This window comes from Lissotriton helveticus, chromosome 7 (genome assembly GCF_964261635.1).
Source record: "Lissotriton helveticus chromosome 7, aLisHel1.1, whole genome shotgun sequence".
Lineage (NCBI taxonomy): Eukaryota > Metazoa > Chordata > Amphibia > Caudata > Salamandridae > Lissotriton > Lissotriton helveticus.
This window is the reverse complement of record NC_136068.1, coordinates 1,826,817,804-1,826,832,250: the sequence shown is the minus strand read 5'-3', so window position 1 is coordinate 1,826,832,250 and position 14,447 is coordinate 1,826,817,804. Positions and strand designations below refer to the sequence as shown.

General features: G+C 54.0%; 1 protein-coding gene across 2 annotated transcripts in view; it reads left to right on the top strand.

Annotated features, from left to right (window-relative positions):
• The first annotated feature begins 733 nt into the window (after positions 1 to 733).
• Positions 734 to 14,447, top strand: part of CADM4 (cell adhesion molecule 4) — a 1,180,582-nt gene continuing 1,166,868 nt past the window's right edge. The window contains exon 1 of one of the 2 annotated variants that reach the window (XM_078655590.1): positions 734 to 1,236. In XM_078655590.1, coding sequence (XP_078511716.1) covers positions 1,155 to 1,236 — 82 coding nt within the window. In that variant the 5' untranslated portion in view covers positions 734 to 1,154. The remainder of the gene's footprint in view (positions 1,237 to 14,447) is intronic. The other variant, XM_078655589.1, reaches the window with a different exon arrangement.

Here is a 14,447-nt window from a genome sequence, read left to right as displayed (position 1 = left end):
AAGCGTTTCTCGTTACACGGATTCCCCAAGAAAACACAGATTGTCAGAGTGAGCGCTGTGAACGCGGGATAGCCAAATGACATTGGATTGTCTGCTCTGCGTGGGGGGGGGGGGGGGGGGGGGCACGGGACTCCTCCTAGGGGTCACTGATGTATCTCTCGAAAGTAAGGAGAAAGCATGACTCTTTCTTCTGGAGACATAGGGGACTTGCGCGTGAAGGGTTGGCCTGAGACACTACGAGTTTGGCAGTGGGGTTGTGTCACTCGTGCGCAAAGGCGCATGTGTGTGCACACTCAATGCACAGGTCGGCTCCTGACAGATGCGTGGAGTGGAGCGACACAACGCACCATCGATACGGAGCACGACCACAGCTTAACCCGGGGATGTGAGCCCGTGCTGTTTGCGCATTACGCACAGATCCCGGCCGCAAGCACCCAACCGTCTAAGCTACTTTATTCAATCCCATGGTCCCTCTGGCACTTGGGCCTGCCTGCAGCACCCTGAACCCCATTGGCAGCCTCGTCTTTTGAATGTGGACTTCCGCCTTGCTGAAGAATGCTCACCTGGTGACAGGTGAGAGGGCGGTGGCTCCTTTAAGGCCCTCCCCAGCCCGCATGGGATTTGTAAACAGTGCACTCCATATTTGCATATCTGGAGCCCAGCTGCCACTGCCATTGGCTGTCCCCGCCCCTCTGCTGGCTGCATCGCTTAGCATGCACTAGTGGGAGGGGCTGGGGGTGCAGGTGCAGAGGAGGAAGGAAGCCGAGATAGTGGGGGGACAGGGTGAGGAGTGCGGTCATCCCCAGAAGAGGGGACAGGAGCCACTGGGGTGCACGGATCCGAGCCTCAACAGAGGCAGAGGAGGCGAGAGCAGCCCGCAGAGGCAGAGGACCGCGGCGCGCACAAAGGGAGGCTCCGTGGAGGCAGAGGCTGAGGTTGCAGCTGAGACGGAGGCGCCAGCGGCGGAGCCACAGTGGAAGAGGGCGCAGGCTGGGACGCATCGGAGGACGCCCCGCTTGACAGAGGGGGCAGACTCCCGGAGGACGGAGGGGTCTACTGCCGCAGCAGGGAGAGGGGACCGAGCCCAGGAGGGCACCAGGATCGGGCGGAGGAGGAGAGGATCCGCAGCTGGGAGACCGAGAGGCGCGGGCACCATGGCTGCGAGCCGCAGCGGGGCGCAGCGGGGCACGGCGGGGATGCTGCCGCTGCTGGGGGCCCTGCTGCTCGTCGGACAAGGTGAGGGGACGGCGCAGCCTTTGCATGGATCCTTTGGGGGTGGGGGGGTGGCTGCCCTTGGAGCTCACCCTGGGGTCTCTGCGCCTGGCGCGCTGCTGTGTGCGCAGCTCTCTGCAGAGCCTGGGACCGGTCCTCCCGCCGGATGGGGGGTGAGGGCGCACAGCTCTCCCCCTCTCTCCCCGGCTCGTGATGCCCTGCAGAGCACCCCTTCCCTCGCACCGTCCTCCGCATGCACAGATGTGCCTGGCCTTCCACGGGGCGCTTCATCCCCGTGTCCCCCGCACCGTTCCTTTCCGAGTCCCGTCCTAGTCACATCAGGGCCACATGAACCCCCGCCCCACATGCCCAAACCCGCAAATAACACAAGGACACAAATGTTAGGTTTGGGTAAAAATTGCTGCAGGTTTATTACATACAACATATGTAATGACGGTGGGTTAGCTTACGGGCGATCCTAGGGCAGGCCGCATTCTCGCTACCTGCCCGCCTGTTGAGCCAAACAACACAGTGGCGAACCACCCAACTGTTGTACAAATACCATAATTATACTGACACGCCCATTTACTGGGCGTGACTAGGCAAACCCCCGGTTGCACAGGCCCACAACCGCCCGAAGGACTACTGGGGCGCCGACACGGATTCCTGCACCTCCCATGAGGTTCCAGGTTAGGCTCTGAGGTTATGCTCTGGCACCCCTATGTGCCCGCTGACGTCCAGCGTTTGCACCTCTCTTCTTCCGGATCGCCCAGTAACTCCGCCTGCAACGAAAAAGAAACATATTAAAAGCTCCCCCCGGAGCCCCCTCAAGCCGACACTCTGGGTTCGAGGAAGGGCGGGAAAAGAGTGTCCCAACATGGAACAGCGACGTCCGGGGCGGCAAAGAGGCCTCCCCAGCAGGGCAGAGGTCTGATGAACTCCAGACGGCTCCTCCCCACCGCCCCGGACGTGCATCACTACCAGTCTCCACCAACCAGGGGAGACTGCCTCAGGAGAGGAACTACTGCGTCATGCGGGGGCGGGACAGCCCTCCGTGACTAGGAGCCCGCCCTCCTGATGGCCACTGCGTGGCCTCGGGCAGGCGCATAGTCACATCAGGGCCACATGAACCCCCGCCCCACATGCCCAAACCCGCAAATAACACAAGGACACAAATGTTAGGTTTGGGTAAAAATTGCTGCAGGTTTATTACATACAACATATGTAATGACGGTGGGTTAGCTTACGGGCGATCCTAGGGCAGGCCGCATTCTCGCTACCTGCCCGCCTGTTGAGCCAAACAACACAGTGGCGAACCACCCAACTGTTGTACAAATACCATAATTATACTGACACGCCCATTTACTGGGCGTGACTAGGCAAACCCCCGGTTGCACAGGCCCACAACCGCCCGAAGGACTACTGGGGCGCCGACACGGATTCCTGCACCTCCCATGAGGTTCCAGGTTAGGCTCTGAGGTTATGCTCTGGCACCCCTATGTGCCCGCTGACGTCCAGCGTTTGCACCTCTCTTCTTCCGGATCGCCCAGTAACTCCGCCACAGCCCGTGAGGTGGTTCCCGCTGCCGCACGGGCCCCCCACCATTATTACTGCTCTTTACCTGCAACCTACACCTAGAATTGCTACCTCCAGACAGAGGAGGAACAGGGCAACGCCCAAGGCGTGGGGTGCTACCATCAGGCACCAATAAACCTGTCCTACAACCCCTCAGGGAAACTAAAGGGATAGGAAGGGGCCCCTACCACAGAGGCCCTCAGTAACATGAAATAGGCTGTCCAGCGCAAGCCGTTGGGACACCACCATATCCCTTCCCACAGAGCGTCAGAAAACTGCGCCATGGAGTCACAGATACATCTGAATTACTGTCTTCATAATCCAGCAGGGAGAGTAATTGTGCTCACTGACACGAGGGAATAGGAGGGCACCGGACATACTATAGAACTTGGACGAGTCCCAGATAATGGATAATCCGGGTTCCCAGGCCAAACAGCCGGCATCCCCTGCCCTCTAGGTTTTAGGCTGGAAGCAGCTTCAGACATACCGTTAAGTTAGCTAGACTGAAGGCCGACTTGGGTTTTGGGCTGGTAAGCAGCATCGGCCATGATACCATAAGTTAACTAGTCTGTAAGCCACCTACAACCACCTCCCGGGGAGAACTGCGCCTGCAACGGGGAGCCCCCTAAGCTCCAGACCTGCGCCGGGATATGCCTGGAGAAATAAAAGCCACTCAGGCACCCATTGGCATAACCCCTACAGAATACAGAAGTCTATTGCAGTATGCAAATGTATATATTGGAATAACTAGCGACGTGGTCTAACAAGTGAAAACAGAAAAAACCACGGGGACAGCCGATAACACATGCCCCCCAGTCCGGCCTGCCGGCTGCCAGTCTATCCTACCACAGGGATAGCTTGTCCTAAGTTAACTAGGACCCCCCCCCCCCAGGGATAGGGAACCGACACCGGGGGGGGGGGGGCACCGGGTAAGATACCAGATAGAACATTCTCTAAAGGACTTCTAGGGACCCACCTCAACGATTATAGACAGTCCGGGCTCGGGCTGTGGTAGCCACGGATGTTCTCCTTATACCTGAATTGATTGTTACACTAAGGCTGCAGACCGCGGGTGGGCTGCCAACAGGTACCCGAGCCTAAGATGAAAGATAGACAGCAGGACCAAAGGAAGGAGGGAAATGACTATTGACATACGACCTTCCCTATTCATGGTAGAGCAACACATGTGCTGTTATCAGGAGTGTACAGGTAGTATTTCTCAATTTTACGTGTTTGCCATTATTGCAGTGCTCCCTATGTACCAGTGTGTGGTACTCTTTGTTGCCAGCCACGCCACTTCTCTGAACGCACTGTTTGCTATTTCCCACGTGTTTATCTTTGCACTTACACTTTCTCACGTGTTTAGCTTGCACTTACACCAGCGCTAACATTGCCAACGTCCCGTATGTTCTAATGCCCTGGTGTCTATTGCGTGCTATACCTATTGCCTCCACACTGGGTGGCAAGTTTGCCGACCAGCATGGCACAAGCGCTTGTGCTGCACTCCCTTCATCTGCCCAAAATACCAGGGGGGGTACTATCAACTCCCGGAGTTTTTAGCATTTTTGATAACCCTAGTCAGAATACAACACTCAGAAAATCGCTTTCAGGTTCTGGCCAGAAGAAGCCCAAGAATGGCCACCCCACTAAAATTGCCTGGCATAAGAAAACATGTCTAACAGGGACGATTTAGTTGGGAGAAGGTTTATTCTGAATGAGATATCATAGGGGAAGAGTCTAGAATGTAGATCCATTCCGAATTCTCCGGTGTGCCACAGCACTAAGCCTGGTGATGGCTACAGCAGATTTGAAGTGTGAGGCGCACAATACATACCCACCCACCCACTCACAAAGTACAGTCTGGGTAGCTGGGACATGCCAGGAGGAGGTGTCTGGCCACAATTTAGTATATTATCGTAGCAAGAAATTGTTGGTTAGCATGTAAACAAAACATTTGGGAACAGTACATCTTTACTGGCGCTAACAGACTACAGGGCACGCCAAGGCAGTCCCATATGGCCTTGGCTTATTTAACATGAACGCTCACTCGTGTAACATGAAACTTAACTGACGCAGGGGAGTTTACGCCAATCCGCATCCTACCAAGTGCCGGCTGCTATGTGAGACATTTTATAATTTGAGTGTAATTATGAGTGACAATTCAATAGCTCACAGTGCTGCTTTCTCGTGAAAACGAGGGGAAAAACAGTTGCTCCACAAGGGCTCGAAATTAGCGGCTCAAATGACTTGTGCCCTAGCGCATACAGTTTGTAGGCTTGTATATTCACACCTCATTCACACCCATACATAATATTTATTGTACCTGTAAAACAATTGAACCCCTAGTATTTAAAATAATAGCAAGCCTCCTGTATAACTTCCTGGAGTAAATACGGGGACCTATACATAGCTGACAGTTTGAGACTAAGTATGTGTGGCATATCCATTCATTTTACGTGTGACATATGATGTCTAATATCTAGCACTTCGCCGCATGTTAGAAAAAGGACTGAAAAGAGATCAGCCGTAGAGCCTATCAGTATGAAGACCACCTCTTGTGTGGTGAATGGGACCAAGTTATAACGAAAGTGCTTCGAAAATAATAACATAAAACTATACTGGATTTCCTTTAAGATTACCTGCGGGTCAGACGCAAGGCAGAACTATCGAATTAAAGTAGTCGTGCCTTGCCAAAGCGTCAGGTTACTTTCCGAAACATGGCCCGGCGTGCAGCATTATCTATAACTGCAAATGCCTTGTTTTCTTTGAGCAGGAATCGCAAGGTGTGGGTGCGGGGAGCAAGCCTAATAGAGTAGTTGGTGTGTCATAGGCACTGTTACCGGAAAGATATGGGTCCCAGGATAGAGATAGAATGAAAATTACAGCCATGATCAAATACAACAATAAGGAGGAGACAGGCGTCCTCGGTGCCACTGCACCCGCTGCAGCTACGCTCTTGTTTGCCTGTCTCAGTGAGGGAGTCTCTTCATATAAAAACAGGAATGGGTTTATTCTCAAATCCTGTCCAGCCTCCAGCTATAATATTATTAAACCAGTTCTATCACATGCTATGCTGATGACATACTCCCACCCACACCGTTGTAGATAACTACCTGCAAAGCTGATCAGTTCCCGTATGGTTAGAGGGTTACTTTCCATTTTTATTCCTGATAATAGCAGAAAGAACACAGCACTAATCTCTGTCATACATGGGGCTTAAGGTAATGTATTATTAGGAATAGAAGCAGGGCTCGACTGAAGGATCGCTTTCAATAAGTGTATAATGAACCACTCGCACCCTCCATCGCCAGAGAAACTGTCCTGCTAAACTCAAGATGACGCTGGTCGAATATCCAATATTTATCTTGGGTGATATGATCGTAGGCATGTCATTTGCCACCAAAATGCCACACATTGTAATGGAATGGTTAGACAACTTATAGTAAGATACCATTGGGACAGGAAGTTGCGCATTAGCCTCGACTTCCCCCTATGCCGGGCTCCCAAACCGGACCAAATTGGCGTACAGGGGGGTCAATGAATTTGAAAATATTCTTAACTGCCCATCCTACAAGATGAACAATACTGATGACGTTTAAGGCTTGTGCACTCGCACCTGTTCATAGAGACTTATAGGGAAGGCACAACCGATGCAGGGTGGAATTACAAAGAAGTAACATGAATCAAGGGTTAGCACCGCACGGCTGGTCCCCATTCAAATCGTATAGTGCCCTTCCTTATAAATAGCTTGTCAATTTCATAATAGGGGTACATGTGAACACACCAGAATAGTTATTTCAGCCTACCAGAATTACCTACTTGAGTATCTGTGCAACCCTTTCAGTTTGGGGCCCGGGCCTCTAGGTTTGTGCTTGTCTGCTAGGCTGACATGGCTACTCTACACCCCTCATTTTCCGGGCTAGCGGCATCTAAAAATTCCGATTTAGGTAAGAGGCCTAAATATTTGAGGCTAGTACTGGGAACTGAGCTAGGGGACTTGCTCCCATGGGGGGGAAAGATGTGTCTTTGGAATACCATGATGCTACCTCTAAAAATGACGGACAATATTGAGCATTTCTTTAACCACAGGCAACACCCATCAAAAACATATCCAAACACGCCGAAGATTTCAAAAAGACATATCATTCTCCCACCCACAGCCAAGGCTTGATACAGCCGCGGTACACACCAACGTGCTTCGTTAAGGAATAAATAATTTAGCCAGAAGACCATCTACGTATCCGGCACAGGTAAGAACTAGTGGTCCCGGACGTCGTTCCTAACAACTGCAATTACTCAAACCATAAACATACCGTAATGTCAACCTGCACGCACGAGAGGCTGAAGAAGGAACTTGTGTATGGATTAGACGCGTGCATCAGCAGATGTGAGAATACAAAGACTTGGATGCGCGATGAAGGTGTAGACCAAGAAGTTTACAGAGATTCAGACTGCCCCTTTGAGATGATATATTTTTTCGCTCTCCAAAACCTTCACAGCAAAATTCTAAAGACTGCGGGCGAGTCCATTTTTTAACAGGGTGGCGTAATTAGACATTCATCCGTACATATATCTCGTGCAAAAGAATTAAGCAAGTGCAGGTACACAAACTACTGAGTACCCGAATGCTCCTTAGAGGTACGGCAATCTCCCTTAAATGATTAGCAGCAGTACTGAACTTGCAGGTAACTCCCTTTCAAATCACACGACGTTAATGTACTCTGCACGAGACAATACCAACCCATAATCACTGCTTGTATATGACAATATAAATGAGGTGAGACTTAATGTAACAGAAGCCAGATGACAAAATTCGCGCTGTACTTGCAAAGGAAGGAGACTAAACATGACTATGACCCCATCTGATAATACTACCTAGCAGGAGGCCTGATGCAACGAATCGGATACCTGAGGCCCCCTCAACACCACACCCTCCTGTTTGCCAGCATACATACCTCACAAGGAGTGGTTGCAGGAGCTGCCTGGTCAGCGCGGCGCCGGGAGTTCGCAAAAGGGGGCGCGGGGGGGGCGAACAAAGGGGCGGAGTCTGAAATAAGAATGGCAAAATTAGGTATAGAAGCCCACACCAGAAGTGCTGCGTGGGTCGGAAGCAACAGTCACATGCTTAAGAAGCTGAACCTCGTGACTAACACCGCAAGTCATAGAGAACCCGGCTGCATCGCAAGCCAGGCGGAGCGAAAAGGAAACATAATGGGGGAGGGAGGACCCGAACACAGTATCCTCTTAACCATGCATTCCACGGAAATGTCCGTCAAAATTGTCCTCACTTACTCACATGCGCCGATATCGAAGAACCGTGACCCAAATTCACCGCCAACAGGCGCCATACACGTCTTGCGCCGGTCAAAGGAAACAAACCACCACCAAAAATAGCCGCACTGGACGCCATTACCCTTAAGCGCCGGACATCACACCATGGTGTCCCTAAAATGGCCGCACCCTTCAGCCATTACACACGTGCACCAGGATAGTAGTAAGCAACTGCAAGGAACCAGGACCATCCCCACGCTTGCCCATATATGCATGTATATTAACAAACCACACTGCGTTATAGAATCGTGCCGTTCTTAGTCGTTGGGAGACTGGTGACCCAAGTGTCAGCACAACAAACCTACAACAGACATGCCGCGAAAGGCCCGAGGATGGCAGACACCCAACAATGGTAAGACTGAATGATGTGCTCGGAGTGAATACACCGATGTCGCAGAATTTTAAATATACCCATAATGCGAGTAATAAACTGAATTAGCGCCGCGGTCGGAAGCATGCCACAAGCAACCACAGCCGCCGCGTTATGGATCCGAATAGCCCGGGGTTAGTGCAATGAAAATGACTCCATGCCTCTTACAACCGCCCCTACGTGACAAGTCCCGGGCCGCAACCACAACATGCCGAAGATGACTCAGTTTCCCCCGGGGCGGAAATCAGCATAGAACTGGCGACGCCCGCCTGTGAACACCTCGCACCAAGATACCCGCGGGGCTGCGCTCAGCACAATACGGCACCACCCGTGCTCCAGCCGAACTCCCGACAACTTGCCCCACAATAAAGATGACCGCAACCCATATGCGCAATACTTATTGCCCCCAGAAGTGCGAACCCGCCCGACGCACCCGCTGCTCTACCCAGGATGCGCTTGAACCCGCTTGAGCCGCGACGTGACAATACCACCGGCAGCAAAGGCCTCCACGCCCACGGGACGAGACCAGCCGACTCCCCCGGCAGCTACCGCACCTGCAGGAGACCCCTACTGCCATCACACCAAGCACACCCGTTACTTGCGCGCAAACCAGCCACTCAGAAAGTGCCACGATTCAACAGAGTCAAGCTGAGGTAGCGGTATGAATCTATCCCCCGCGCCCGGGTGCTGCTTTGTTCGCGCCCCCTCACAGACTTCAAACCTCGGGCCCTGCTGTTCTCCCGCCGCGTAAAAAGGGGGGGGGGCGCAATGCAAACTGGTGTATCCCGCAATAAACAACGCCGGGCAAGACTCACCGCACCGGAAGACGCCAACAAACACGACGCCAGACCATCGAGGTGCCCCCATGGGACCTCGGCACTGAAGGAGACCTCCAGCCGACAGGAAAAGAGAGTCCCTCTCGAGGACACTACCACGCGTCGAGGCAAAAAGAGTGTCCCAACATGGAACAGCGACGTCCGGGGCGGCAAAGAGGCCTCCCCAGCAGGGCAGAGGTCTGATGAACTCCAGACGGCTCCTCCCCACCGCCCCGGACGTGCATCACTACCAGTCTCCACCAACCAGGGGAGACTGCCTCAGGAGAGGAACTACTGCGTCATGCGGGGGCGGGACAGCCCTCCGTGACTAGGAGCCCGCCCTCCTGATGGCCACTGCGTGGCCTCGGGCAGGCGCAATCCTTCCACAGTACTGCGCACCCTCGTGCTAATCCCTCTTTCATTGAAGCCCTCTCCTGCCCCCCTCCCCCCCCCACGGCTCTCTCCCCCTCACGCGAGCCCTGCTCTCCATCGCCTGGCTCCGTTCATCCCCTCTGCAGCGCTGCCTCTTTCATGTCAAGACCCTCCATCCTCTCCACCCCCCCTGCCTTCCCTCGCGTGAAGCCCCCTCGTGCTCAGTCCTACCTCCAGTCCCCTCACAGTATGCCCCCCTCAGGTGTCCTCCGCATCCCGTCTCCTCTTCACACGAAGACCCCCCCCCCCTCCTCTTCCGTATGCCCAGGTCCCTCTTCTCCCTCAAGTGGTACCCGCACCTTCCTCCCCAACCTCGCCTCTTCCTCACACCGAGCCCCATCCTGCCCCATATTCCTGCCTCAGTCTCCCTCACGTGTCCTCCACAGTCCTGCTTCTCATTTATATGAAGTTCCTTTTTGTCCTCAGAGCCGCCTCCCCCCCTCTCGTGGCGCAGTGCTGCCTCACACTCGCGTGGCGCCCCCTTCCTCCTCACACTCGCGTGGCGCCCCCTTCTTCCTCACACTCGCGTGGCGCCCCCTTCCTCCTCACAGTGCTGCCTCACACTCGTGCGTCGCCCCCTTCCTCCTCACATGCAGTCCCTCTTGCGCGCCTGCTGTAGTGTGCTGCGCGCACTCCCTGAAGAGGGTGGCCTCCGCGCAGCACCATCACATGGCCAGCCCAGCAAATCAAAACATCTGGAGTAGTGCGTGATCGAGCCATTCATCCTGAGGCCCGCTGTCCGCTGATATATGAAGATGTCACTGTTTAGATGAGGTTCGGCAGCAGCCTTCTGCGCCCGCTGCTTCTCTCTGCGCATGCCTCCTCACGCTGCGCGCACAGCCTCACACCGCGCACATTGCCTCACACCGCGCACATTGCCTCACACCGCGCACATTGCCTCACACCCCGCACATTGCCTCACACCCCGCACATTGCCTCACACCGGCATGTCTACGCACACTGCCTCGCTGTGCACATGCCTTCAGTCTACCACACTGCCTCACTGTGCACATGCCTTCAGTCTACGCACACGGCCTCACTGTGCACATGCCTTCAGTCTACGCACACTGCCTCAATGTGCACATGCCTTCAGTCTACGCACACTGCCTCAATGTGCACATGCCTTCAGTCTACGCACACTGCCTCAATGTGCACATGCCTTCAGTCTACGCACACTGCCTCACTGTGCACATGCCTTCAGTCTACGCACACTGCCTCACTGCGCACATGCCTTCAGTCTATGCACATACTGCTTCAGTCTACGCACGCTGCCTCACTGTGCACATGCCTTCAGTCTACGCACACTGCCTCACTGTGCACATGCCTTCAGTCTACGCACACTGCCTCACTGTGCACATGCCTTCAGTCTACGCACACTGCCTCACTGTGCACATGCCTTCAGTCTACGCACACTGCCTCACTGTGCACATGCCTTCAGTCTACGCACACTGCTTCACTGTGCACATGCCTTCAGTCTACGCACATACTGCTTCAGTCTACGCACACTGCCTCACTGTGCACATGCCTTCAGTCTATGCACACTGCCTCACTGTGCACATACCTTTAGTCTACGCACATACTGCTTCAGTCTACGCACACTGCCTCACTGCGCACATGCCTTCAGTCTACGCACATACTGCTTCAGTCTACGCACGCTGCCTCACTGTGCACATGCCTTCAATCTACGCACGCTGCCTCGCTGTGCACATGCCTTCAGTCTACGCACACTGCCTCGCTGTGCACATGCCTTCAGTCTACGCACACTGCCTTGCTGTGCACATGCCTTCAGTCTACGCACACTGCCTCACTGTGCACATACCTTCAGTCTACGCACACTGCCTCACTGTGCACATGCCTTCAGTCTACGCACACTGCCTCACTGTGCACATGCCTTCAGTCTACGCACACTGCCTCACTGTGCACATGCCTTCAGTCTACGCACACTGCCTCACTGTGCACATGCCTTCAGTCTACGCACACTGACTCACTGCGCACATGCCTTCAGTCTACGCACACTGCCTCACTGTGCACATGCCTTCAGTCTATGCACACTGCCTCACTGTGCACATACCTTTAGTCTACGCACATACTGCTTCAGTTTACGCTCACTGCGCACATGCCTTCAGTCTACGCACATACTGCTTCAGTCTACGCACGCTGCCTCACTGTGCACATGCCTTCAGTCTACGCACGCTGCCTCACTGTGCACATGCCTTCAGTCTACGCACGCTGCCTCGCTGTGCACATGCCTTCAGTCTACGCACACTGCCTCGCTGTGCACATGCCTTCAGTCTACGCACACTGCCTCACTGTGCACATGCCTTCAGTCTACGCACACTGCCTCACTGTGCACATGCCTTCAGTCTACGCACACTGCCTCACTGCGCACATGCCTTCAGTCTATGCACATACTGCTTCAGTCTACGCACGCTGCCTCACTGTGCACATGCCTTCAGTCTACGCACACTGCCTCGCTGTGCACATGCCTTCAGTCTACGCACAATGCCTCACTGTGCACATGCCTTCAGTCTACGCACACTGCCTCACTGTGCACATGCCTTCAGTCTACGCACAATGCCTCACTGTGCACATGCCTTCAGTCTAAGCACACTGCCTCACTGTGCACATGCCTACAGTCTACGCACACTGCCTCACTGTGCACATGCCTTCAGTCTAAGCACACTGCCTCAATGTGCACATGCCTTCAGTCTAAGCACACTGCCTCACTGTGCACATGCCTTCAGTCTAAGCACACTGCCTCACTGTGCACATGCCTTCAGTCTAAGCACACTGCCTCACTCTGCACATGCCTTCAGTCTAAGCACACTGCCTCACTCTGCACATGCCTTCAGTCTAAGCACACTGCCTCACTCTGCACATGCCTTCAGTCTACGCACATACTGCTTCAGTCTATGCACACTGCCTCACTGTGCACATACCTTTAGTCTACGCATATACTGCTTCAGTCTACGCACACTGCCTCACTGCGCACATGCCTTCAGTCTACGCACATACTGCTTCAGTCTACGCACGCTGCCTCACTGTGCACATGCCTTCAGTCTACGCACGCTGCCTCGCTGTGCACATGCCTTCAGTCTACGCACGCTGCCTCGCTGTGCACATGCCTTCAGTCTACGCACACTGCCTCGCTGTGCACATGCCTTCAGTCTACGCACACTGCCTCGCTGTGCACATGCCTTCAGTCTACGCACACTGCCTCGCTGTGCACATGCCTTCAGTCTACGCACACTGCCTCGCTGTGCACATGCCTTCAGTCTACGCACACTGCCTCGCTGTGCACATACTGCTTCAGGCTATGCACACTGCCTCGCTGTGCACATGCCTTCAGTCTACGCACACTGCCTCACTGTGCACCTGCCTTCAGTCTAAGCACACTGCCTCACTGTGCACCTGCCTTCAGTCTACGCACACTGCCTCGCTGTGCACATGCCTAGAGTCTACGCACACTGCCTCACTGTGCACATGCCTTCAGTCTACGCATACTGCCTCACTGTGCACATGCCTTCAGTCTACGCATACTGCATCACTGTGCACATGCCTTCAGTCTACGCACACTGCCTCACTGTGCACATGCCTTCAGTCTACGCACACTGCCTCACTGCGCACATGCCTTCAGTCTATGCACATACTGCTTCAGTCTACGCACGCTGCCTCACTGTGCACATGCCTTCAGTCTACGCACACTGCCTCGCTGTGCACATGCCTTCAGTCTACGCACACTGCCTCGCTGTTCACATGCCTTCAGTCTACGCACACTGCCTTTCCATTCCTCTCCGCTTGGATTCCATCATTCCATGCATACCTTGCAGTACCTGTCCGCTTGGATTCCATGCTTCCGTGCATACCTTGTAGTACCTGTCCGCTTGGATTCCATGCTTCGGTGCATACATTGCAGTACCTATCCGCTTGGATTCCATGCTTCCGCGCATACCTTGCAGTACCTGTCAGCTTGGATTCCATGCTTCGGTGCATACCTGTGCAGTAGCTCTCCGCTTGGATTCCATGCTTCAGTGCATACCTTGCCGTTCCTCTCCGCTTGGATTCCATCATTCCGTGCATACCTTGCAGTACCTGTCTGCTTGGATTCCATGCTTCCGCGCATACCTTGCAGTACCTGTCTGCTTGGATTCCATGCTTCGGTGCATACCTTGCAGTACCTCTCTGCTTGGATTCCATGCTTCTGTGCAGTACCTCCCCACTTGGATTCCATGCTTCGGTGCATACCTTGCAGTACCTGTCCGCTTGGATTCCATGCTTCGGTGCATACCTTGCAGTACCTCTCCGCTTGGATTCCATGCTTCGGTGCATACCTTGCAGTACCTGTCCGCTTGGATTCCATGCTTCCGCGCATACCTTGCAGTACCTGTCCGCTTGGATTCCATGCTTCGGTGCATACCTGTGCAGTACCTCTCCGCTTGGATTCCATGCTTCGGTGCATACCTTGCAGTACCTGTCCGCTTGGATTCCATGCTTCCGCGCATACCTTACAGTACCTGTCCGCTTGGATTCCATGCTTCCGCGCATACCTTGCAGTACCTGTCCGCTTGGATTCCATGCTTCCGCGCATACCTTGCAGTACCTGTCCGCTTGGATTCCATGCTTCGGTGCATACCTTGCAGTACCTCTCCGCTTGGATTCCATGCTTCGTGCATACCTGTGCAGTACCTCTCCGCTTGGATTCCATGCTTCGG